At 28.0% G+C, this 27753-nt stretch overlaps 4 protein-coding genes across 4 annotated transcripts in view; 1 reads left to right on the top strand and 3 right to left on the bottom strand.

Annotated features, from left to right (window-relative positions):
* Positions 1 to 488: 488 nt before the first annotated feature.
* Positions 489 to 4911, bottom strand: LOC113384874 (ectopic P granules protein 5 homolog). The gene is made up of 15 exons (XM_026622641.1): positions 4799 to 4911; positions 4575 to 4718; positions 4265 to 4498; positions 3931 to 4114; positions 3644 to 3856; positions 3434 to 3590; positions 3095 to 3275; positions 2751 to 2914; positions 2406 to 2596; positions 2159 to 2248; positions 1922 to 2080; positions 1293 to 1503; positions 1036 to 1224; positions 880 to 969; positions 489 to 788 (listed from the first exon to the last, which is right to left on the bottom strand). The coding sequence occupies exons 1-15, from the start codon at positions 4811 to 4813 to the stop codon at positions 584 to 586; spliced, it is 2427 nt and encodes an 808-aa protein (XP_026478426.1). The 5' UTR covers positions 4814 to 4911; the 3' UTR covers positions 489 to 583.
* LOC113386106 (ectopic P granules protein 5 homolog) lies at positions 4863 to 13515 on the bottom strand. The gene is made up of 28 exons (XM_026623910.1): positions 13383 to 13515; positions 13219 to 13315; positions 12438 to 13153; positions 12075 to 12298; positions 11859 to 12018; positions 11672 to 11803; positions 11429 to 11589; positions 11271 to 11351; positions 10688 to 10905; positions 10447 to 10616; positions 10258 to 10368; positions 10016 to 10194; positions 9586 to 9718; positions 9268 to 9451; positions 8969 to 9173; positions 8768 to 8899; positions 8537 to 8708; positions 8215 to 8424; positions 7699 to 7856; positions 7434 to 7625; positions 7216 to 7339; positions 6929 to 7076; positions 6657 to 6822; positions 6347 to 6536; positions 6066 to 6208; positions 5780 to 5912; positions 4938 to 4990; positions 4863 to 4890 (listed from the first exon to the last, which is right to left on the bottom strand). The coding sequence occupies exons 1-28, from the start codon at positions 13407 to 13409 to the stop codon at positions 4863 to 4865; spliced, it is 4647 nt and encodes a 1548-aa protein (XP_026479695.1). The 5' UTR covers positions 13410 to 13515.
* Positions 13516 to 13676: 161 nt separating this feature from the next.
* On the top strand, positions 13677 to 15040 carry LOC113385404 (peroxisome biogenesis factor 2). Its single transcript, XM_026623251.1, has 5 exons — positions 13677 to 13858; positions 13932 to 14009; positions 14074 to 14502; positions 14567 to 14776; positions 14948 to 15040. Exons 1-5 carry the CDS (start codon positions 13814 to 13816, stop codon positions 15029 to 15031), a joined length of 846 nt encoding a protein of 281 aa, XP_026479036.1. The 5' UTR covers positions 13677 to 13813; the 3' UTR covers positions 15032 to 15040.
* Positions 15041 to 16922: 1882 nt separating this feature from the next.
* Positions 16923 to 27753, bottom strand: part of LOC113384710 — a 63024-nt gene continuing 52193 nt past the window's right edge. The window contains exons 2-3 of the mRNA XM_026622471.1: positions 21063 to 21356; positions 16923 to 20587 (exon numbers count right to left, since the gene is read on the bottom strand). Of these exons, the coding sequence (XP_026478256.1) occupies positions 17972 to 20587; positions 21063 to 21356 (2910 nt within the window). The 3' untranslated portion in view covers positions 16923 to 17971. The remainder of the gene's footprint in view (positions 20588 to 21062; positions 21357 to 27753) is intronic.

Below are 27753 nucleotides of genomic sequence, written 5' to 3'. Positions count from 1 at the left end.
ATATGTTTACGTAAAGTGTATTATAGTATAAGCATTAAAGTGTATTATTTATAATACATTATATATAAACAAAAAGATTTATTTTAGAAAAAAATATCTCAAATAGGTCTTAAGTAAAACGTATAATAATTATAATAATGTTGTTATCAAGAATCAAAACGCATTTTATTTAACCATAAAAAAAGTTTGTTTTCATCGACATTTTCTCAAAGGCGGCTTCACCGTTTCTTTGGAATACCAGAAAAGTGTAAAAAATTTTATCCACGATTGTGCAAAAAATTGTTGATTTTTTTTTGTAATTATTATGAAATGTTTCATAATGATACAGTTCCTTGTATTAACAAACATACTAACATATCATCAAAGTTTAGAATAATGATTCAAGGCAAAACTTCAAAATTACTTAAATAAAACAAAATTATCCAACAATTAACAAAATATATTATTAGTTTACAAAATATTTCAATTAACTATCACAAATTGGGGGTAATATAGTATAATATATACAGTTAAATTAAAATATTTCTTAAAACTAAATACCTGCGATAATAATTATCTAAAATCAGCAAATACATTATCAGTATTACAAACATTCAAAATAAGATTTCTCATATGCTATTGTTAAAAGAGATTTAAACAAGCAATTAAGTGGAGTATTATCGTCTTCATTATTTATATATTCCATTCCTTTTTCCAAGAGTAACTTTTCAACTCCACTCGATTTCTTAGATAATAGATCTGCTTTTAAACTTTCCAATTTTTGAAAATTATCATAATGTTTTTCATCTCTACAAATTTATAAATCGTTATACATACATATATTTAAATATTAAAAGAATGTACAAAACAAAATATTATTTTTGCACTATAGTTAAGTACCTGTTGCCAGATTTCAATGATAATTCATTATCCACAAAACACAACCTAGACGACAGCAGTGTTTGCAAAATCCGACTTAATATTTTGAATCTATAATTTTGACAAAAAATAATAATTATACAGAAATTAAATAATGAAATATTGATATTATTATACTTCTCCGTTATTGAGCTTCGCTTCAATTTTATCATTTCTAAAATTCCCATGGAAGATTCTGCAATTTTTTCCAAATAATCACAAAAATTTGCCATATGCTGAACGGCGACTTTTTCATTACTAATACAAATATTATTTAAAATTCTCAATATATCAAACCACAATAGTGGTATAAGATGTTCATTGTTTCTGAAATGAAAAAAGGATTTATATATATAGTATTATATATTTATCTTCGTAAATCATTCAATACTCACAGACTAGGTAAAATATAATGTAAACTGCTTAGCATTATTTCAATATTTTTTAAGAGTTTATCGGAATCCGTTTCTGAACACAATCGCATGTAAAAGATATGCATTGATAATATGTGTGAACCTGTCGCTAACGTTTTTACAGATGTGACAAATATTTGGCCTATTTCTCCATTAAGAATATCCCAGTGTTTTAGAGATTGTTCTTCACTACCTAAAATTAATCACAGGTTAAAGCTAAAAAGCTTTTCATATCACAACAATTTTTGCCTTTGATAAATTATCCAATTAATTTCATTGGAAAAATTGTTCTTGTAATAAAATTTTATTATTCTTTTTCATAAATAATGGACATTTCTTTTGTCGATATTGTAATATAAATATACCGAAATAACAACGCTTATCGATTTTGGTCACAAACGGTTCAGAAAAGTGTACGCGCATATATCTAGATTTATTTAATTTGTTCAAAATATTTTTGCAAGCATAATTTTTAGATGGTTCAATTAATTGTATATGTGGGTATGATCCAATAATAATCCCAAATAATCACATATATAAAACATATGTAGGGTTGCAGCACTTCCAATGATCTAATAATTAAGAATATATTAATATATACTTAGAAATACCTCTCAGATTTGCAAAATATGCTTCCAGTAACCCTTCCATGATTGTTGCATTAGCTGTTTCATTTGTCAAGGAGCTTATAATCCGTAATATAGATTTTATGCAAATTATTTGCACACCCTTATTTATGTAATCTGTAACTGCCTTTTGTACTAAGTCTCCTATAAAAAAAAACTATTTAGCAAATATAACATTTTCGAATGTAACATTATTGATTCAAAATTGGTTAAAATATTTACCATAATTATATCGAGGATCATTTAGGTTGAAGAGCATGAAAATTTCTTTGAATATTTCAGATCCTTGTAATATAGCCATTTCATTGTTTTCTAAAAATGAATAAAAAAAAATAAAACCTACTTAAAACATACATAAAATAAAACAGTAATATAAGGGATCATGTATGATAAAAAACTGAATTTTCATGAACTTTATTACTTAAAATCAACTTAATCCGCTTCTAATTGAAATAATTGTGTGCCTTACCTTTGCTGTTTATAAAATTTTCTGTTGAAATAAATAAATTATGTACAATCATTTGAAATTCTGACTTTTCTGCTGCATTTGTGGCTAAATTCCGTTTTGCGATAATGCTCAAAACTTTCACTTTAGCTCTTATAATAGTGAACAGCTTCGAAAAATTATTTAATTGATCCCCTAAAGTAGATTCGATCATTCTGTAAAATGTGTATAATAAATTACCATACAAAGTGATAACTAATAATTAAACGAATTATAAATTAAGAATCACTTATTATTAGTAAACTATTTATTCCCAAATTGCAAAAAATAATGATAATCTGTTGATAATGTATCTATACTATAACAAACCTTAGTACAGCCCTATCAGTAGCGTATTCAGTTCCTTTATTTACAAGGCCAAGAGGACTAACCGACATCACAAACCAATTTGTTAATGTTTCTACTGTTGAACTCTCAATAATGCTCCAATTATATATTGATAGCGCATCTATCAGGTCCAGTATTTCACTTTTCTAAAAACATAAATTTGTTGAATTAATGTTATCAATTAAATACTTAAAAAGTAATATTAAAATAAAATTCAATATTCATTCAAACAGAAAAAATGAATACAATTAATTGACAATAAAGAAATAGAATCTTTGATATCAAAAGCTATAATTTAAAAACATTATTAATTAAGTTATACTAACATTTCGTAAAGATGGTTCATATGTTGCATGAACTATTAAGTCAATAAAAAAAGATAGAATATTAACATTATTCCTAATGTCCTGAGTTTCCCAATAAGGTTGTAAAAATTCTTTCCATTGTATCTGAACAAATATTTGACCAATGAAGTAATGGCACTCTGGTAAAAATTGCATAAAAATTCTGAAACATAATGTTGTTAAAAAGTTATAAATATAAAGTAATAATATATTCAATTGTAAACATAATTTTCTTTGAAAAAAAAGACCTAATGCTATAGAATAACAACAAAATATAATAAATATAAATGTTTATAATTATAATTCATAAAATTCATTAACCTGTGCATGTTCACAACATCATCTACTCTGACTTTATAATCCTTCCAAGAAGTTTGTAACAGTCCATTGTTCATGTGCTTGATAATAAAATTAGGAACTTTTGGATGACAAAAATCTGATACATACACATCTAGAAGATACTTCATCACATCGTCATCTAAAACATTAATGTGTGAATATTTTTACCTAATTATGTTCATATAATTTTACCTTTAGTATATATATTTAAATTAGATGCACAATCCATAAAGGTAGACATCATTTTACTAATTTCTGCTCCATCATCAGCTGAGCAAGGCAGTAATGGTCCATCTAAAGCTAATTGCAATACCCAATCGGGAGGTTTATGAGTTAATTTTGATTGATGCAAAGGCACTAACCAAGGTTTCCACATTGAAAGAATAATATCCACTATTTGAATTTCTTGAAAAAAAAAGAAATGATTATGCACTACATATAAAAAATCATGATACTATTATATTCAAATTGATATTTACTGTCTACATTGGATGATTCATTAATTCTCTGTTTAACGCTATAAGCAGCACAACATGTTACAGTTGCTAGCAAGACTCTGATTTCAGATAGATATTTTTGATATTTGGAATATAGACCAAACACACCATTTTGTAAACGCTCTGATAGAAAATGTTGATTCAAATATGAACAAGTATCTAATAACTGAAACAAAAATCACTATTAATAATTTTACAATAGGGTTTTGCTGTGGTAGATTTGGCATAGATGAAAGTCTTCAAAAGTTACAGCAGATCTATCAATTTTATTTTTCATTTTTCACTATAGCTACACTATGTGCATGTATATACTTACAATTATATTTACATTTGGGTTGGGCTTCATTTCTGACCAAAATGTCTTATCATAATTTGTATCTTTTTCAGAAAATATAATTTTTCTATTACGACAATATTCATTTATAAAACATTCTAGACAATAGGTTGTCACACTTAAATTGTTAAACCCTTTTAAAATTATATTTAATATAGTCCAATAGTATGTGGGATAGTTATATTTGCATATGCACATCATATGATGAACAAAAATCTGTAAATATTATATAAGTTTTTAATAATTGTTTATAACATTTTTTATTACATTTAACAAAATATCATCTACAAACCTTGTAAACTTCATACAGTTTCTCGTCAACTCCTTCAGAAGCAGAAGCGTTAAAACACAAGATTGAGTTTTCTATAATATATAATAATTCAAGAATGTAGACATGACTATTTGTTGTACCATTTAACCAAATCTGCACATTAAACTAAAATTGAAACCATTAGAAAACGTATGAATATATACATATAGAATAATCCAATCAACATCATTGATATTGTGACATACTTTTTGCAACAGCATAATCTTGTCATCAAACGGTAGTTTGCATTTGGAAATATAATTGTACACCTTAACAAAACTTGCTTGTGTCAAATATTCTAATGGCAAAAAATTGCACACAATTGGCAGATAATTAATATTGCACTCGATCTTTGATAAGAGTTCAGATATGGCACAATCGTCATTATAGTAAAAAGCCTAGAAACAAGAAAAATAATTTATATATATATATATATATATATATATATATATATTACATTTTTTTATCCGGCTCGAAGGACCAAAAAATGTAAGCGCCCGGCGCAATGTTTATTAAAAAAGATAAATTAAACAATCACTACTACCTCGAAGGTAGTACTACTACCTCGAAGGACCAGATACAATTTATATTATAATTTTACTATAATACCATAACTATATGAAGCTATGTTGAAAAATCATGTAAATTAATTTCATATTCATTTCAACATTGTTTTTTCAAACGTGGCGGCATGTTCGAGCCTCACACATTTTATTCATCTATCTTTGTCTACCTGACATAATAAAATAATTTCTTACCCTAATATAGGTACTAAGCTAGTTATAAAAAAATTATTCATTCGTATAACATATAACTTGAACCGTGAACATCAAACAAATAAATACTATTAATAACTAAACCAACTTATTTAACTTACTTATTTTTAAAGGTCTGATATAGCCATTATAATAATAAATTATATCTGGTCCTTCGAGGTAGTAAAGTGTCCGTGTGTAGTGATTGTTTAATTTACCTTTTTTAATAAACATTGCGCCGGGCGCTTACACATGTTATATTAAAATTCAAATTGTCACAATTCAAAACTCATTATCAAATAATGTAGATAATCAGAATAATAACATAAAAAGATATTTTAAAACAAGAATGTACCATGTAAATAAAACTCAATGATAATAATATAACTAGAAATACAAATAAATATAGATAAAAAAACCTTTACAACTTACCTTAGTCAGACTAGTCAAACACATATTAAAAAGATCATCTAGAGGTGGAAAAGTATTTTTCTCTCTATAATGCAAATCCAGTATGAAATAAAACATATCTTTTCCAATCGAACTTTTGTTATGGCATATTAATCTGAAAATATGATGATATATGATAAATTTACTATTCTCAATAGTAAAAATAACAAATAATTAAACAAAAATATAAATATAGTAACTTTACAGAAAAATTAATTTCATGAATACATATTACATACATATATTTTATTTTATACAAATTTTATACCTGATGACTTCATGAATGGTAGCAGTTGCTAAGCATAAATCAACATTAACACTGTCCATAGATCCTGAGATTATAGCATCAATTTCATCTATAACTCGTTGAATTCTCTTTTCCACAGATGTATTAACTTGTAAGTCAGTATACTATACATTAATAATAATATTGATTGACAAATACATGTATTAACAAATATATATTATATTATGCAGACACATGTTTTGTTCATATGCATATTAATTTCATATTAAAATTTATTTTATATCATATTTATATTATTTTACCTGTAAAGTTATTTCTACAGGCCCAGTGCAAGGTTTAGGATCTCTCCTCATCAGTCTATCATATAATGCAACTGAAGTACAATTCGCCATCATAGTCTTTTCAAATGGAACATTTTGATATAAAATAGAATATAAATCTTGAAGTGTATAATCCAAGCTTGTATGTTCTAATAATTTATTACCATGATTTCTAGAAGATAACAATATCAATTAGCAAATAATCTTTCTGTTTTATAATCAAACTAATAATTATAATAATTTGCATTGTCTTTTTTTGCCATGTGAATGAATTACAAATGATGCGACTTACTTCGCTTTTTGTAATAAAATTTGAATGTATTTTTGCAAATATTTTTTGGTTGCTGATAAGTTATCAATTACTTCAACTTGCACCTCAAAATCAAAATCATTCGTAGTTGTAACTTTTTCAAACCTAACGGGTGTTTCATATGATGACAATTTTGCTTTGATTTTATCTAAAAAAAATATATATTTACTCAAATATATATTGAAGTGAAATCATATCATATTATATTAAAATCATATTATTTAATAATCACTTGTTATATATGTAATAATTACCTTCTGGTTGTAAATCAGAAAATGTTTGTGATAATGAGTGCGGAACTTTTTTGTAATTCGATCCAGAGAGAATATTTTCAAAATTTGTGACCATGCACATAAGATTCTCATGAATACTAAATGTATCCAAAAATGGAATCATACAAGACTAAAAATATTTTTTTATTAATATTTAAATTATGTGAATAAAATGAACATATCTATTATTACATATATATATATATATATATATATATATATATATATATATATTAAACCAGATATCAGGAGAAATATGAGATACTTACACTATCATTAGTCATAAATGCATAAAGCAATGCTGGTTCTAAATTTGATGCTAAATTAGATTGATCAAAATTAGCATCAAAAACCCGGCTATCACTTAACCAGTTCTTAAAGAGTCCATATAATCTAAAATGTAAATTTTTGTAATTATTTGCAATTTCTTTGTATAACAATTAAACAACTGAAAACTGTAAACCGTTAAACTGTATAAGGTACTTGCCTACTTAGATTGTGATAAACTTGTAGCTTATTTCTGGCTACTTCATTGGGATTACTTTCTGTATATTCAGTTTGCAAATTCATTACACATGATAAAAAATGTTTTTGAGCCTTTTCAAAGTGTTCTAGTAAATTTTTCTTATTTACATTACTATCTGATAAAAAATTTAAACCAAAGCAACAAACTCTTCCACTAAATGAAACAAAAATGATTAAATAATTAGATATAATATGCATTTAATTTTTTAATAAAATATTTAACATACTTAGATATTTTAATTCTTTCCAATAGCAAATGAAAGAATTGTTGCCAAACTAAAGGTGATATTGGATGGTCAATCGGTATTGTCAAACCCATATCAGCCCAGCGATACAAACATAGTTGTTTACTATTTGTTGTAACATTCACGACTGTTGCAGCTTTCTAAAATTGTTCAATAATATTTAAACAAATATATCAAAAACATTTCTCAATTTAAAAGACTTAAAATAATATTTGCATCAATTTTAATTTTATTGATATTAATAAGCATTGTAAAACTTTTTCTCAACAATATTTTTATTTTATTTTTTAAATTGTAGTATAATACTCATTTATAGTGATCGAAAATTATGTTTGTAATTGTTATGCATTAAGTAAATAGAAAGAAATATAATTTATCATTTGCTTAATTATTATAATTGTATCATATTTGATGAATTATGAAAATGATAATAATTAAGATCAATTAAATAGTGCTAAAAATTATACCTATTGCTTTTTTCTAGTTTACCTAGTTTACCTGTATTGCTTTCTCAACAATCAATTTTCCTTCATATATATTAATCTGTTCTACTATTTCCTGCCACAAATTATTATTTCTTTCTGTTAAATAATGTTTCATTTGGAGTAATAATTTTTCAAACCATGGTGCTTGCAAATTGGAATATGTTAGTATGTTATTTGTTGGATAAATCCATTTGAAAAGTGTATTCGATTCAGGTGATGGATTCTACAAAAAAAAAAAAAACATTGATAAATTTATAACATTAACATATAATAATAATTGTATAGTTTATTAATATAATTTTGATATTTTAATAGATAAAAATAGTTTATTTTACCATTAATATAGACTTGATAAATTCATCAGCAGATGCCTGAGAATTTGGAAAAACAAAGACCATTTGTGATAAATTATTTAAAATATATGTTACACAATAATTATTCCAGTCTAGTTTGAAAATGCACTTTAACCAGAAAACAATCAACCTGCTTGGGTTGGATAATGCATACCTAAAATTATTATTTTTCACAATTTATCACAATATTATAAATATTTTATGCTTTTATACCTTGAAAATGACATTATTTGATGCATGATCATATTATTAAACAAACTAGATATCTCTGAAATTTCTCCACTACTTCCAAAAATTTTATTAGTAAATGGTTGTTTAACTAAGCTATTCAAAATATCAGTAAATCTGTAATAAATTAATAATGATTATTTGTATTCGCCAAGCAAGAAATTTATTATAACAGCAAGATCTTACATGGCATTGTCTATCAATTCTTCTGAGCAATCCAAAAATAAAGGTACTATTAAATTCAATATATGAATAACAGATTCATGTTCATTATACTGGCTTAATATTTTGATTTGATTCAAGCCTTTGCTATGAATGATGGGGACGCTATGACCACAGGTTGTCGCTAGCAAAGCAAAGTAACAAGCGACTGGATGGTTATCATTCACTCCTTAAATACATAGATAATGTTAAAAATTTACTACAATTTATATAAAACTACTTAAAATTTAAAATAGCTGAATCTAAAAACTCGATATTAATACCTTGTACAATATCTTCAAGCTCTTCTATATCATAAACATTTTTTAAGGGATCCCTAGAGGGAAGACAACACGCTTTACAAATTTCATCAGACTGACTAAGACAATGAATCTTCAATTTTCGTAAAATTTTGAAACACCATTTCTGGTAATCATCTGTGCCAGTGGACCATACCAAATTTGTAACCTGTGAAGTAAATTCATGCATATTTTTTATATATTACTTAAGGTCAAATTCAAATTCAAATATTGTATACCATTTGATTACACAAAAAATAAATCAGAAATAATAATAGTGGTGTATTGTAACATACGACTTACATGTTTTATTCCCTCCGTTATATAGCCTTTGTTCTTTTGCATCATATTTTTATCATACATCAAGCATGACTTAACAACTATGAGTCCAATTTCAAAATGTAAAGCAATATCCAGAAAATGCTTACCATTTGAACTATAAAAAGTAATACATAATTATAATTACAAGCAATAAGAAAGTTTTAGGACTGCAAAAATAACAAGTTAAGGTTACATTTTATCAAAGGAAAAAATTAATTCTCCTACAATAGATTTAACTTAAATTTTTTTTTGTTAGAAATATAGAATCGACATTTATTAATTTTATTAAATAATTAAATGTAGTAAGTTATAATTTTTTTTTCGTTGACAGTAAGTTATAACTTAGTAGTATAAGGTAATAATTCAGATATGTAGAAAAATATGTAAATATATGCATATATTAATAAACTACCTGTCAATTCCATAATTAATATTTGTTAATAAATGTCTTGCTAATTTATTTTCAGCGCGATCTGTATCAAAATTCAATAACCAATACTTTATACATTCTACATCATTCTGTTGTAATTTCCAGTTCTGAAGATTGATTTCTTTAAACAAATATAAAGCAACTGAAGGGTGCAAATTACTCTGTAAAATGAATATTAGTCTTTATCTTTATAAAAAAGTCTTCTGAAAAGTAACTTCACTAACCATGACCCTAGATATAATAAATGAGACCATATCAGAATATTGTTCACACACTGAACTTATATAAATTCGTGTCCATTTGCTATTGGATGAATTTGGTGTACTGAAACCAACCTGAAAACAAAATATTAAATGATACATTAAACAGAATTACTGTATTACGAATTATATAAATATATATTATTTGCCTACTTTTAGCATCACATTTACTAATTTGATTATAAAAGCAGAATCAGTTAATGATCTATTTGCAATCATATTTGACAGTGTATGAAGAAAGAAATATTGCTCATTTTCAGTTAAATTATTTATTCTATCTGTAATCAATAAATCATCCTCATCTTTGTATTTCTCTTCATATTCTGAAATTTAAAAATATTGTTTAAATCATAAAATATATTTAAAAAAAATAAACTTAAGTGCAATTATATACCAGGTACTTGTTTACTATGTTGAATCCAGTTCTTTTCTTCTGAATTGTTATAAAAATGATCAAATATACACCACAGTGCTCTCACAGAAACTTGTTCCCACGCAATTGTACTCAAAATCTGCCATTTGCAAGCATTGTTAGACCACAATATACTTTGAGCCACTCGAATGCAAAATGAATCATAGTCTTCATTTACTGGTTTGTTGAAACCTTGTGAACTATGTAAAAGAACATATTATGCAATACAAAATTTTTCATATTTTAATTATTAGTTTTGTTATTTTATATATTTTTAATTACCATAAAATTCATGGCAAAGCAATATTTTGATACTGTTATTTGGTGAAAAGAATTTACCGGCATACTAACAATAAAGTAAAATTATTTCAATATAAGGCTATAGCAAAATTTAATCATATAATATATAATACAATAACTAGTTATACAAAACTTCTAGTAATCATTTTTTATGACACTAATGAGATTTTTTATATGACAATCTTCGATCACAAGATTTTTATTTTATATCAAACCACAATTTAAGTAAATATAACTTGAAAAATCTATGTATAAAAATACTTACCTGTATATCTTAAATTCTTCTGTCACATAATCCAAGGTATGTTTAATTAGTCTACCAAGCAGCATGGCTAATGTTGAATATCTAATTATATAAAATATTTTTATATATTATTGGAGAAAACACGCACAGTATAATATAAAATATAATTATAAACATACCTGCTTATATTATAAGTTTTTAAACCAGAACTAAGAATGTATACTGTATTTGTACAAAATTTGATAAAACCCAAAAATTGAGTATGTAATTCATCTAAATCTAAATTACTCGTATTCTTGTTGAAAATTAATATGGAAGCAAAAAATTGCTCAAATGGTATCTGAAATTTTAAAAAAATTATAGATGATTCAAATGTCAATATATAGCTCAATAAAAGTAATTACAATGCTTTTAATACCTACCTGGTTTATTAAAGATTTAATATCTGATTCCTTTAGAGGACGTACTTCACTAGCCAAGTCATCTTCTCCATCTGAATCAACTAATATCCAAGTTGATATTGTTTTTGATGCAGAACTAAGATCTGCATTATCCTAAAATATTAAAAATTTAGTGCTGGCAATAATTATAAATAGTGCTTTTACTTACAGATTTCAAAAAAGCATCTCTTTTTTCAATTGGTGAAAGAATAGTATATAACAATGTTAAACACAGTTGAGCATCGTAATTAAAAAAATAATTTTTATTATTTATGGCAGGTTTTGGGCATTGAAAATATTTTATTGTCCATGAAATTCCTGGCGGACATCTAAAAAATCATAATGTTTCATTTTTAGGAATAATAACTTAATTATAAAAACTTACCTGAGAATATGATTTAATAAAAATATTTCCTTATCGCATGCATCAGAGTTCAAGAAATAGTCTACAAATATATCTAACCATGTTCTTATTTCTTGTATGAATAGTAGTTCGTTGTGATTTTTACGTATGAAATGAAATAAAGTGGATATACATAGTTTAATATGTAAGACATCCGTTTCACTTTTTTTGGAAGAACTGGTAACTAATGTAACATAATGTTGGATCTAAAAATTAGAATCATATAATTATTTATTTAAAATTATACAGAATTTTGCAAATATTGATAGAACTATAACATTCAATTATTATTTCATAATGCAAGAACTTAATAAATCATTTCTTCTATAATAATGAAATCCATACCTTTAATTTTAATAGAAGACTTTTATGTGCAAAATTGATGTAATCTTTGTGACAGCAATCCCTCAATTTTTTTGAATTGCGTTCCAAATCAACTAAAATAGATTGCTGCAATTTAGCTATCTTAAAGTCAAACGAAGCTGTTACATTTATATTATCTTTGCAGACACTATTTTTTGTTGCAACAGCATTTTCAATAGACCACACATTTGATCTCAATTTAGAGCAATGGTCATTTATTTCCAATACTCTGTCTTTAATTGTGGTTAATTCAATTGTTGATTTTAAATATTGTTGTACCATACAATAAAACCAATCATTATCAGCAACTTTGTCATGTTCATTTAAGAACTTGTACATATAACTTCTGGCATGTTTTGTAAGAAGATTTTTATCATCATTTTCATAAAATTCGTCTATAGATAAAATTTCTAAATTTTTGTCTTTATGTTTACTACTAAGCTTTAGGGAAGATAAGTCTTTAATATCAGTCAATTCTGGATATAAAGTATCCGATTGTTTAGTTTTTATAGAAGAACTACATTTATCTGTCTTAATTATAGTTGTTGATGCGGACACTTCAGTAGAAACTTCCACTACTTTATTACTTGTGCAAATTTCATTTTTATTATCTTCAGTTTCCCTTTCATTAATTGATTCTTTCGTTTTAGTAATATCATTTGTATATGGTTGTTCTTCATTTGATTCTTTAGATATTTCTGTGTAAATTTTATTATTAATATTCGATATTCAACATCGAATTTAAAATTTATCAATAAATTACCTTCAACTTCATCAGTTATAAAGTCTGCAAGGGTCGGAGCAGATGGAACAGTTTTAGCTAAGTCACCTTCTGAATATTTGACTTTAGTTCCTTGTTTCTTAAAAATAACGTATTATTATATATTTAAATTTTAATTAAATTAATATTTTAAAATTTAGTGATACCTTTTTTGGTTTACTTAATTTTTCCATTACTTAAAAAATATGTACAGGGGCATGGTATATATTATACAAAATTATTGTTTTGACGTTCTTTGACCACATGACATGTTATTAATGGACATTGTTCTTTATTTCCTAAATAATCGAGCTGTCAATATTTGACAATTTTATGACAAGTTAAATCAAGAGCCAGCTATATCTTTGAAATTCCGATAGAGGCGCTTTTGTGCATGAATTTGACAGTTTGATCAGCTGTCATTGTCATTTTCATTTCCTTATTTTGGAAACAATGTAAACATTAACATAGGCGGTTTAAAAATTTCTTTCAATTATGCCATAACTGCAAATATTTTTTTTTATTTCCTTACAATGTAGTGAATGAAATTTGATTGGTAAATCCCATTTATTTTAAATATTAGTGTATTTTATTTATAATGTCTAAACCTGTAAAAGTAGACTTTGTACCAAGAGTAACACAGGTACAAGTTACAAACATTATCATCAAAATGCTTTTAATAATAGTATTTCAATAATTTGTTTGATTGTTTATAGCTAGATGCTCATCAATTTGATACAGAAATAAGACGCATCTTTAGAAATTTATTATCGTCTGCCGTTCTTAATATTTCTGTGAGTAACATAATTATATCTAATGTATTTATTTATAGTTTATAAATATACAATATACTTACAGCCCGGTACTTTAAGCAAATATGAACCAGAAATTGATTTTATACTGAACACACTATTGTGGAAATACTCTATTAAAAAAAGTAACGCCTTATTCGGCCAACAATTATTTTCTATTCAATATGATGATGTATCTTTGACCGACAATAAATTATTGTTGCACTATATAATTAGTGTATTTTTGAAATATGTTCAAACAAAATTATTGTACAACTATGCATCAAACGAGTTTGTTCAAAATAGCATAACTAATATCGATATAGCTTTATCAGTAGCCAAGTTAATAAATTTTTGGAGATTTCTAAAAACTGGAAGAAGTCCAAGTATTCTAGAATATATTTTGGGTTTAAGACATGTGTCCATGGTCGGTAATAAAATAAGAAGTATTGGATATTCTCATATGACAAGGGAACTTATTTGGGCAGCCTTTGTTGTAAGTTTTGTTTATCATTTATATAGCAACACTTGCATATTTATATAGAAACATATTTTTGCAGGAACTTATAATGTTTGTGGCTCCCTTTGTCAACTATTACAGTATACGGAGAAAAGTTTTACAATATCTACCATTTATAAAAAAGAAAACAGTAAAATCAAATGATAAATTAAAATATGACACAACAACCTTTTGTCCTATTTGCAATGAGAGAATAAAACATCCACATCACATGGGCTGTTCACACGTATTTTGTTACTACTGCTTACAGGTGTGAACAACTAACATTAACAATAATTGATCATTTCAATTATTTTCAATTATCACTCATTTTGTTTAATCTTCATGGGAAAAGAAGTTTAATAATTACTATTAATATCAATTTTGAAAAATATTTTATAAAAGGATATTCATAAATCTTATTACTTCTACATAATTTCAGAGCAATTTAATGGCAGATCCTGATTTCCAGTGCTGTTTATGTGACCACAATGGTCCTATCCAAAGGGTCATAATGTCCTGTTAATATAATTACTAATATGTTAAGTTAATAATACTTACAAATTTATATTTTTCGTTAGGAGTACATTAATTTATAAACATGGAAATGAAATAGAAAAAGAAATAAATAATATATACAATTAGAAATAAAATAGTATACTTATTTGAAATAGGATTTTAAGAGTGTGGTTGTGTAACATTATTTTAATGAATATAATGTTAATAATTACAATGAAATTTAAATTGTTGAAATAAATTGTGTACTTTATATTTATATTTGCCTATTAAAGTTTGTTATATTAAAAAACCTTAATTTTTTTGTCTTTTCGTTTTGTTTTGGAAAACGTATTAAAGCCTGGTTTATTTTTTTAAATCCCAATCTCAAAACTACGGCATATATGAATTAATTTTATTATTATAAAGTTAAAATAATTTACAATATTACAATTTTAAAAATATAACAAACACCTATTATAATTTTTAAAATATAAGGTTTATACACAGTTCATCTATCAGACTAACACATGATATTCGGATAAATAAATTATATATATTTTCAACATAACTAAATATATATTATATTTTTATTTTTCAACATAAATCTCTAATTTCCACTTACTTATATAAGGTTATTTCTTATACATTATCTTAGAATACTTAAAATTTATATATATATATTTTAATTACACATTAAATATTTCATATAAATAGTTTCTAATATAGATCACAATGTATAAAATATATATTTAATAATTTCTTATTAACTAATTTAAACGTTCATCACAATTTTCTTGATGCAGATTAATTTGCACATCCACATTTTATTATCATTTTGATTTACACTATAATTAATTTTGTTGGGAAGCACATTATATTTATTTATTTATTTAGGCACATTAAGATAATGTTACATATAAGTGGTTTGACTAAAATAACAGTTTAGAAGTTATTACCTTCACCAACAAAAATATCGGTATATATATAAATCAAACATGATTAATTCCCATCGTAATGTTATAGCAAAGTGGCTAATGGCATGAGGGATTCAATTTCTAAATTAATTGCTATATTACCTTCTTCAGCAGTCAATAAGTGCAGATACAGTACTTTTTTCTATTGAAGCTTAAAACTATTCAAGAACCTTAATAAATATGCTTATTTCATTAGAGGGAAATGTAAAAATAGCTCACATTTTTACACATAGATATAGTTTAATTCTATGCTATCAAATATAAAATGTGAGATGTATTTTTACCCAAAATCATTTCACATAATTTTGTAGCATTTTACAAAATTTATTATTTAAAGTATAGAAGATGTTTAATTTAATCATAGTTACCATATTTACGTAGAAATATAGATTCAAAATAAGTATATTTATTACATACTCAATTATGAGAAAAATGATCAAATCAGATAAAACTCAGTTTAAAAATGATCGCGAGCATTTAATGAATATATAAAAATTGTGGGAATAAAATTATTTCAAATACAATATATAAATTTAAATTTCTTACGTTACTATAATATGACTTCTAAAATGAGTAAATATCCTAATAATATCAGAAACACATTTTATAATAGAATGTTAGAAACCTATGGGAAACTAGCGTAATTATTTTTGAAAATTATTATTAAAAATATTTAAAATTCCTTCATATCTTAATGTACACTGCGGTTACATCCAATGGATTCAGCAAGAGTAAAAATGGGTTTATTAATAACAGGTTAGAACAATTATTGGTGATTTTGAATTTACAGTTTATGTGTTAATCCCTATAGGGGCCCTATATAGCATTTATACATTTCTAAGAAGGTTTTATTAATACTGTAAATAGTAAATTTAGGAGATACTAAAATTATCCACGTTATGTTGATAAACTTATGAGAATCTAGGCTTTCAAGTCTGAAGCTGGTTTCCCATCGTTCAATTTTTATAGCTATCATCCACAACAATATGCTCAAATCCAGATTATTTAAATATCATACCAACGCTATAAGCATTTTCATTAAACAAGTCTAACACTATTAATGATACATATTAAAATTTAGTAAACAATAGGCTATATAACAATATTCTATTCTATATATTCTTTATAGTAAAAATATATGGAATACTAAAATTATCGATAATACACAAGGCACTAGCATTCATTCCTATATGCAGTGGCGTCGGAACCGTGTGGGCTGTGTGGGTTAAGTCAATTGAAAAAATTATATGGACTAATATCTCTAAAAAAAACAAGCCCACTGGCTGTCTATCAAAAAAAACGAGCCCACCCATCAAAAATTTGGTTCCGACGCCACTGCCTAGATGTAATTGTAAAAAAGATATGTGTAAGTACGTTTTTGATATTTGTTTGATTATGTTTTGATGCATTTTAATTATTGCATTTCATTGTAAAATTAACAATTTAACAATTTACTAAATATCGTTTCATACGTATGAAATAATATTTAGTCCATATTAGAAGTAATAGTAATAGTAGTAATTAGTAATATATCAACTGACGATTTGAATTATGATCAGTATGTAATAGAATATTTACAGTCACATTCCTTTTAACCTTCAGTTTGTTTTTAATTTTTTTACTTTACACTATTATTTCAAAATTAACTCTTTTTCTACGAGTGTCGCCTATAGTCGACATACGTTATTTATTGTGTGTCGACCATGACTTCAATATTCATTACTCTGGGTTAAAATTACCACTAAATTCAAGTAAAATTTTGCATTTATATCATTACGAATGAATATTTAGACGTTTTGTTATCAAAGATACTTTTTCATAAATTTAATGAATATTAAACGAAATAATTCAATTGATAAAATTCTGGAACTTGCATGTACTGACCATAAAGTGAAAGTTAGTTTTTAGGGCTGAATTAGGAAAAATATAGAGAGGCAAGTTTTGAAAAACACTTCACATTCAATAAATTTACCTTACATCATCTTGTAACTATATTATTTAATCGGTTCAGCTACTTTTGTTTGCTGGTTTGCAATATACCCGCCTCTTCGTTGAGGTGTCAAAAAGTACACATGTGCGCTGTCTCCAGGCAGGTCATACGAAACGACTTCTGGTCGCCTTTTTGAAGATATAGGTATGAATTCAGTTTCAGGATTCAAGGGCGGTCTAGGATTTCTATAATTCACTAATTCATCCCTAGCCAATGACTTTGGCAATTGCTCCCTTTGAGGCACACTTACCAATTGCTGCAACTCTTTTGGTCGTATCGAGTTGTAACCTTGATTTTTCCTTGCACTGTTGTTGGAAATTAATTCACTTTCAACATTGTACTCGGGTCTAGGTCGCAAGTAGTTGACCAGCGTATCGCTTTCTAAGGAAGAATGCGAAGGCTGATTTTGAAAAGATCGATTAGGCTGTTGATTTCGCAACCCGTTCTTATTGGCAGAATTTGATATAGTGTTCTTACGTTTTTGTTCTGAATATACTTCCCTACTTTCTTGAACGGAATAGCTCGGTAACCAATCGTTTGGAGGTATCGGAGTTGTAACAGGTCCTGCTCTTAAAGCTTCAGTTACTCCCAATTCATTTGAGCCTTTGCTGTTGTACAGTTTCTGTCCAAATATGGTAAAATACTTCTTTGTAATTTCATCAAATAATCCTTCTTCATGTTGAGTATAGTAATTCGAATTCAGAGGATTTGCCGTGTTATATCTCGGATTAGGCGTTGTAGATATAGAATTATGAGATGGGGGCTTTCTAATACTGTATTGTGGTTTGAGAATAGTTGAAGGAGTTACAGTTTCGTAGCGCTGTTGTTTACCATGAGGTATATATTTACTTTCTAAAGGCGTCTCTGAAGTAACTGGTGGATATTGTTTTTTGGCGTTTTGATTATCCGAAACTAAAGGAACGTGATCATATGAAATCATCGGTCTAAATGGTTCATTGTTAGGATCTTGAATTTGCGAGGCCGTAAACGACTTTTGTCCATCTTCATATCCTACAGCATTAAAACTATATTGATAAACTGGTTTGGGAGTACCTGATTGTTTTGCTGGTAAAATTTGATTATATCTCGCAGCGTTTTCATCAATATTTCTGTAAATGTAACGTGGACTTTGAGTTGTATAATAATGCAAAGTTTTTTGAATTTCTTCAACTTGTTGCTGAAATGATTGCCTATGGGAAGTGGGACGATAAATAGGTTTAGGAATTCTATAATATATTGGGCGAACGTTTTCAGGTGGATTGCCATTATATAAATATTGTTGTTCATGCTGCCTATTAGGCAATTGATTAAGACCATACGCATTATATACAAATTGCTGGTGCTCTTGTGGGCTATTATAGTAACGCTTATCGTAATATCCATCAGAAACATGTGGCTCACTTGGTGGCTCTTCATAGAAAAAGTATGAAGCACTAGGTTTATTTGAACCTTTATAATATTGTGGCCGTATTTTCGGTCGAGGTACTTCCTGCTGTCGTACTTCATAGAATGAACGCAATGGTACAGCGGTGCTGCTAACATATGTTCTTCCAAAATCGGGTCTAACTATTGGATGTTGATCCGGATATGGTGGTGGGCCATATACTTTGAATGAATTTACTGGTGGCGTAACGGTATTCACTTCGTAATAATCATACACCGGTTTAAGTTTTCCTATTTGTGGTACTGGTCTCAAAGTTGTTTTTAATTTAACTCCGCCAGGTGAATTAATTTGTACATGTTTTGGATTTTGTGGGTTATAGTAATAAAAGTCGTGAGGTTTCGAAACTTCTGGAAGAATTGGTACAATATTATCATACGAATGTGGAATTTTGTGATATTTATTTGGAACGGAAACAGGGGCAGGCGCAGGCGCAGGAACGGGCAAGTAAGTATTTGGAAAGTTTGCAGAAATAGGTGGTTCTGTTCGTGGAGGCTCAGTAGGCTTATGAGTAGTTGAATCATTGCGAGTAATGGTATCTTCTTCCAACGGAGCAAAGAAGTCCGGCGGTGGCGGTAATATAATTCCTGGCACTAGCGGACCTGCACGTGCTAGTTTGCTTTCATCTATAGGATAATAAAAGGAGTAAGGTGGCGGATAGTAAACAGATGGATCGTCTTCGTCGTACAAGTCCGTTACATTGTTGTCTGCAAGAGAACTGTCGTTTAAGGGGCGGTACGGGCCTGTCGGTGGGAAAGGGAATGGAGGAATAGGGAACGGCGTTTCCCCGGAAGTAAGGTTTCTCGGATACGGGGTGAGATAGTGAGGGATTTGTCCCGGGTTGTACCCAACCCCTGCGAGGGGTTTCTGCGTGCCAAAAACCGGAGCAAACGATCCCTGGCCTGGTGATGCCGCGCCAGGCGGCTGCAACGCGACCACGCGGCTGCCGTTGTAACCGATGAATTCGATTGGGCCATCTGGTTTAAGCTGCACGAGAAAGGGCGGTGGAACTGCGGGTTGGGCGGGTATTTTTACTTGTCGTAATGGAGCCTCATAATCATCGATAGGAGGCCAAACTGCGCCCTGAGGTTGTTTTTTATCGAATGCACCCCCGCGAACTACGAGTAGATGATCTTCTGCGAGCCAAATATCGTCGGCCTCTAGCCCGCCCAAATTTGTCTATAATTAAATTAATTAATTGATTTCAATTTAAACAGTCTTGTATCTATAATCATATTTCTGCTTATTTTAAAAAATGTGAATTAGCACATTCCGATATTACATTAAAAAGTTTAAGTTTTTTAATAAAACGATTATTTTCAATTCAATTGGATACAACATAAGAACTTTATTATATCCAAGACCAAATGAAAACATTTGAAAATATTTTTATTGAACTTTGTAATAGGAAATAAATAATTGAAAATGAATGAACGTAATTTTGAACAGCTATAATAGTTTATAAAATTATTGCATGATGATTTCTAACATGTACTACGAACACGATGTAACAACATGCATACCCAAATATCCATCATTTTATCAATAATAATTTTGTGCTCTAAATGGATATTTGAACAACCGTACATTTAGATACTCGATATCGTAATAAATCGATTGGTCAAATTAAGAGTCGAGCAATTGAATTTTATACCTGTAAATCTTTGGGCACTTCTTCATTGGCTGCATAGCTCAAAACTCCGGGTCTCGGACTAGGAGCTGAGAATATTTCTTTCTGAATTAGACCATATTTGCCCATGGCAACTTGATCCGCTAGAGTGTTCTTGCTGGCGCTTGTATGTTCATCATCTTTCGCTGCTGCAGCAGTTTTTTTATCTGTTCTGCTAGTGCTAGTTGCCATTTGGCTTTCGCTGGAAACTTGTTCTAGTGGTGAACATTGCACTGCGTGTACTGTTATCAATAAAATGCAGAAACTCCAAAAGTTCATCTGGAATAAATAAAATCATCGTTAATAACTGACAATGTAATATTCTGATTTGACCTAAAATTTAAGAAAAATCTAATAGAATCGTATTAACAAATAAAATAGCATATAATTTAAACGAATTAAAATCAAAATTGAAAATTTATGACATCGTTGCTTTCAAACCTATAATTTTAAAATGCTTGTTGAAGTATTTGTACTTAAGAGTTCAGTATCAATTTCAGAGCTTTAAAAGTGGATTATTAGAATAATTATTTAACAGTTATCTGAATCAGCAAAAAAATTTACGCAGATTTTCCAATGATCGCAGGAATTAATTGTTCATATAACTCGATTAGCTAAAAATAAATTCCAAACTTCCAATAAAAACTTCTCGTCAAGTTGCAAGATATTTGAAAGAAATATTTTACTAGGAATTCTGCAAATCATATACATTTTCCTTATAGTATTATATAAATACAAATTCATTTCTGTTCTAAGAAGTTATTAAAGACAAAAAATACCTATTAATTTTCCAATGGATATCCGGCAAATATGTTGTACAAATTGCGGCTTTGTAAAACAAGTTCTTACAACTATCATGACCAGAACAACACGCGACTTTTGCGTTTATATTCTTGTCTTACTACATAATTTCGTCATTATTTTGTCGATATAGTTTTTATTATTGAGTTTTATTGTTTAGTGTTTTTATAATGCCTGTTATGCATACAAATACATGTATTAATTGAAACGGATATTTATGAAGCAATTATTTTTTAAATAGCTACTTTTAATTTCTATCTAATATAATGCCTAACATTAGGTGGTGCTTTAATTAGAATAATATTATCAAACTTTTTTCAAAACTTTATTTCCAAAAATAAAGTACGAATGCTTTCATTGCATAATTAGGTACATTTGAAAATTCATGCATAATTCGTGTTGCAAAGTTCAAACTTGAATTTATTTTGAAGAAGTTTAAATCATTGATATAACTATCACTCATTTCTTCAAATTAATTAAATCTTCATTTAATTTTTTAACCAAGCATTTAGTGACAATTTAGTGAACAAATTTTATATATTATATTCTTTCAATTTATATATTGTATTCATATTATTAATTATTTTTCGTCAATTTGTTACGAAATTGTTTAAATATTTTATGCTTGTTCACTGATTGTGACTTTCAATTTCAATAATAAACCCTTACAAATGGAGACCAGAATGCAAGATCATTATTTGCAAATCATTATTTGCATTTTTTCGATGAAATAATTTTGCATTATAAACCGTTTATCTGATAATAGTCTTATGGTAACAAATGCTAAGAAATAGATTGTAACATTTATTTAGATAAATTATAGATTGAGATCTAGAATGTTATTCAACAAACTGATTGTCATTTATTGTGTTAACTACCTTTGAAATCTATACAACCGATATGTATGGTATATTTCAATATGATTTTGGATGTTCTGAAATACAGGTGTCAGGGGTATTGAATTTACATTACAAAATTAAATGGAATTAATTGAATATTCTATGTTTCTACTCATTCTCATTGAAGAAGTGATTAATCTATACATAATATAATATAATAAAAATGTATCTAGACATGTAGAGTAAGGTTGCTCAAGTCGTACCCCGGTTGTATTTTGTCTGATAATTATAAATTATAAATTGAACTATTTGTTTAAGCTAGCTTAAATTTACAATTGAAAGGCAGGCCAATTTGCAAAATGGAAGTAGTTAGAAAGTAAGCTTTTTGTAAAGTTCAAACCAAAATTTTTGGTTCAATTGCAAGGCTATTGTGCAAGAATATGATCCTGACATTTTTCTCTTAATAATATTCAGTTATATTACTTCAGTTATATTATTTGAGAATCGTATTTCGTGTAACCAAATACGGTACTATATCTTCAAGAACAGTTTCATCCCCTTTGACAATAATTTCATAAGAACATTGATTACTTTTTTAATTATTTCATATATTGGATGTTATTTTAATCATTATGTTCAACTTGGTGACTAATATGTGAAGAAAAGTAGCTACCATACTGAATTCTATACCGTGTTTTAGTAGTAGGTACGACTTAGGCAACTAGGCGGGTTATTCGTACACCAAGGATATGTTTGAAAAATGTTTAATAAAAAAAGTGAAATTTTAGTAATTGTTAATCATAAGGCAACTAAACAATGACACAATAAACGTCAACTCAATATGAAAAAGATTTTCTTTTAAATTAAATTAAAATACGAAAGCAATCATATGCCCAATATATAATATATAAATATATATAACTGTTGATAAATCTTTCTAAAACCATTAGCAAAGCTGATCCATTTATTTAATTACAATAATTATTATTTTGTAAACAAAATCTTATTACAGTATAAGGTATAAATCAAAAAATCAGATTCTTTTTTTTATCATTTTTTGCAGAATTAATACATAAATTCTTGTGATAATTCTAATTCTACCAGTGGTAGACTACTACATACAACGGAATGACTAAATTACTAAGTTTTTATTAAGACATTTAAGCTATATTAACAATATAATGCTGTATTCAGTATTCGTCACATTGAGTATAAAGAGTACTATCATTAATTTAATTTCTCTTCGGCAATCATCACTTAATGGGAAGTCGTCTACTCCACACCTTTAAATCATAATAAATAAAGCAAGATATGATGTATCATAAACTGAAACAATACAAATTAATAATGATTATCATATTATGTTATATAATTCTTGTGATTTTCCAGCTCGATAAAATGCATGACAAATTCGCTCTTTGGCGTCGCCCATGAGTATATGTCGCACCAACACAATCGAATTGGTCCGCGGCACGTGACATAATAAGAGCCGTAGGTGTGCTGCGGTGTACCGGACTTATTCTGCGCAATGACTAGACGGTTCGTTCAGCATTGGAAAACCTTCGCCAAAGTTGGATAAATCATATCTGAACAGTACTCAATTATTGGACCAACATTACCATATCGATATATATGGATTTTAAAATATTCATAAATATATAATAAATGTATAATATTTGGTCATTCTTGGATGATTTTGAGAATGTCTCGATTATTAAGCCAATACTGGAAAGTCAATACTTGGATAGCCAGTGTTGGCTAGATCTAGGCTTCAGATCTAGCTCAAACTTGGCTAGACCAGACCAGAATCTTGCATTGGTTATCCCAAGGTTTTGATTTCAAATACTACGATATCAAGCAGTAGTGATAAGCAAATCACTGATCAAAAATATGTTTTATGTCTAGATTATTGAGCCAATACTGGATAGTCAATACTTGGGTAGCCAGTGTTGGCTAGATCTAGGCTTCAGATCCAGCTCAAACTCGGCTAGACCAGACCAGAACCTTACATTGGTTATCCCAAGGTTTTGATTTCAAATACTACGATATCAAGCAGTAGTGATGAGCAAATCACTGATCAAAAATATGTTTCCAACTGAAAATAGCTCTTGTTAGTTAGTTACTTAGCAGGTAGTCTCTTAAGTCATGTTTAGAAGTCATACAAGTCCCATGGGCAACAATCCTGGGTCACCTTAGTGTGTAGTTGTGTGTAATGTGCCACATAGGAAGCGGCAGGTCTAGCTGCATATCAGATCATCTATCATTAGCTTAAGCCATTTTCTTCCCATACCCTTAATTATATGTTATTTATAATTATTATAGTTATAATTGTTACTTTCTTGATGAGAGAAGTAGTAGCACTGTCTGAACTAGGAGTACTGCTGTTCAAAATATATCACACGAATACCATACTTATTAAATATTTGTTTTGTAAAGTCATATCCAAAGAAACAATCTAGATTCAAAATTACTTACTATTTTATTATCTATGTACAGCTAAACATAGAAATCTTCTTCTTATATGTAAAAATGAATCGCAAAATGTGTTGGTAAGCGCATAACTCAACAACGCCTGGACCAATTTGGCCGATTCTTTTTCTAAAATGTTTGTTGAAGTCCAAGGATGGTTCTTACGGTGAGACAAAATCGAATAATTGCCGGAAAAACTTTAAAAACAGCCCTTTTCTTTTTCACATACAAACGTTTTCTAACTAAAACGTGGAATCAATTTGAGCTTTAACTTGTTTATAATGTGCAAATAGATAAGGTGAATTAGAGAATTTATAAAGGTAAACTGGTGGACAGGTAAATTGGAAGATATGTAAAATGGTAGAGAGAAGAACTGGTAGATAGACGAATTATGTAGATAAATAAACAGGTTGACAGATTAATTGGTAGATATGTGCGATAAATTTGTAGGCCGGTAAAATGGTAGATTGATAAACAGGTCGATAGGTAAATTGGTAGACAGGTAAATTGATAGACAGGTGAATTGGTGGACAAGTAAATTGGTGAAAAAGTAATTTGTTGGATAGCTGGTGGTCAGGTAAATTGGAGAATGTGTAAAATGGTAGACAGGATATCTGGTAGACAGACAAATAACAAGACGGATAAACAGGTTGACAAGTAAATTGGTAGACATGTGAAACGGGTTGAAAGGTAAATAAGTTGACAGGTAAATTCGTAAGTCGGTAAAATGATAGATTGATTTACAAGTTTATATGTAAATTCGTAGACAAATTGTTGAATAGGTAAATTGTTGAACAGATAGTAGTAACGTTAAACTAAATGTAACAAATTTACATCTTTCAACTTTTTAATTTAAACTAAATCAAGGCAAAGCGTGAATGGGTACAGCTAGTAATATTATAAAAAGACTCACTATATATATAGTTTGTTCATTAATCACGTAAGGTTTTAAGGGAGAGGGAGGGTTTGACAAAAAATCACGGTATAGTAAGAAATCACGTGTATTTATTTTTGACCTAATTTTTTTTTTTAAAAAATCCAAATATTTTCAAAAAAATTAAAAAAATTACAATTTTTTCTTGTAACTAAAAAAGCAGGTGATGTGTAGGGGGAGGGGAGGGTAATTTCGAATATTACAACGTATCACCAAGGGTGAGGGGGGATCGAAAAATCCTTAAAAATCTATCACGTGATTAATGGACGCCCCCTAAGAAAGTTATATAACCACAATTCTTGATGGTCAGCCCCAAACTGATTTTTGAAAATGTTTGGATATTTTTGTTATTCTATAAGTAAAGATACCATTTCATTTTAATGGAATAAATGGGTTATAAAAAACACTTCACAGCCTAATTAGGTGCGCGATTAATTTTTCTCGGTACTATGAGGAAGTTGAACGTCTGAAGTAACCTAAATGTTTTCAAATCCCTGAACATTGTGAATGTGTATTACATTTGAAAGTAAAGTACAGCGTGAGCGTTCTTGTAGATTTGAATCACGATTGTGCTGCAGCGAGTTTGTGCCCTACAGACTGTGCAGTATGCGAGCGAATTCTCGGACAATTTATGTAACGTTCGCGCAACGCATTTAAATACTTCACTATACGAACTTATATGAACGATATAGATTACTCCGGTTCATGTATATAAGAGCATATAAACCCCTCGATAATATTGTAAATGTTACGAAATTGACTTCCATATAATATTGCTAGGCAAGTAGCACAACTAGAGCGAACGGTAAAATCTATGATACTGTGCGATTTAATTTAGGTTACTGAGAATTTTAATGAAAGTTATATAATTTCACCTATGTTCGAGGCGTATCTGATATCTATATTGCCTCTTATTATAAATATCTTATGAAGTAGATTTCTGGACATGTAGTGAAAACTCGAAAACTCCAATTTAACCCTTTCCACTCGCGGATTCCGAGATATATATGAAATTTATCGCCGGAGCAAATTCTTGTTCTTATATTATAATTTTATCTAGTCATAAAGAAACTGAATACTTTTCCACACACATGACCAAAAATTTTGGCAGATTTAATCATAATACATTAAAATCTACTACTTTTATTGTAATTTTGTAAATATAGTCAATCAGAATATTCAGTATTGAAAATAATTACTTTTTAATTTTTTACCAGCCTTCCGTAATAAATCCTATAAAACATACATAAAATTCCAAGCCCAAAATAATATTAATTATGAAATATTTTAATAAATTGTAGAGCAGCATTATGATCATCGGTGAAAAGAGCAAATATTGATAACACACTCAAAAATATTATTTACAATTTTGAAAAATTAGCTATAAATGTGATAATCTGTACGCAGGCAATTTTACAAGCATACTGGTGAACAATGAAGAATATTACTGCCTCTTTCTTTGGTCGACTAATTTCTTTTATTAAAGTGAAAAAAAATAATCCATTCCAAATAACGTAAAAAACTGCTGATGTTGCAATTATTCCAATATATTTAATTTAGTAATTTAGATTATATGCCAGATTAATGTCATAAATTTTCAATTTAAAAAAAAATCCATATAAATCACAAGAAA

Source organism: Ctenocephalides felis, unplaced genomic scaffold (genome assembly GCF_003426905.1).
Source record: "Ctenocephalides felis isolate EL2017-DRISC unplaced genomic scaffold, ASM342690v1 CF-g0.4_SCAFFOLD_03571, whole genome shotgun sequence".
Classification (NCBI taxonomy): Eukaryota; Metazoa; Arthropoda; class Insecta; order Siphonaptera; family Pulicidae; genus Ctenocephalides; species Ctenocephalides felis.
The sequence above is the reverse complement of the archived record's forward strand: the minus strand, read 5'-3'. Positions and strand labels throughout refer to the sequence as shown.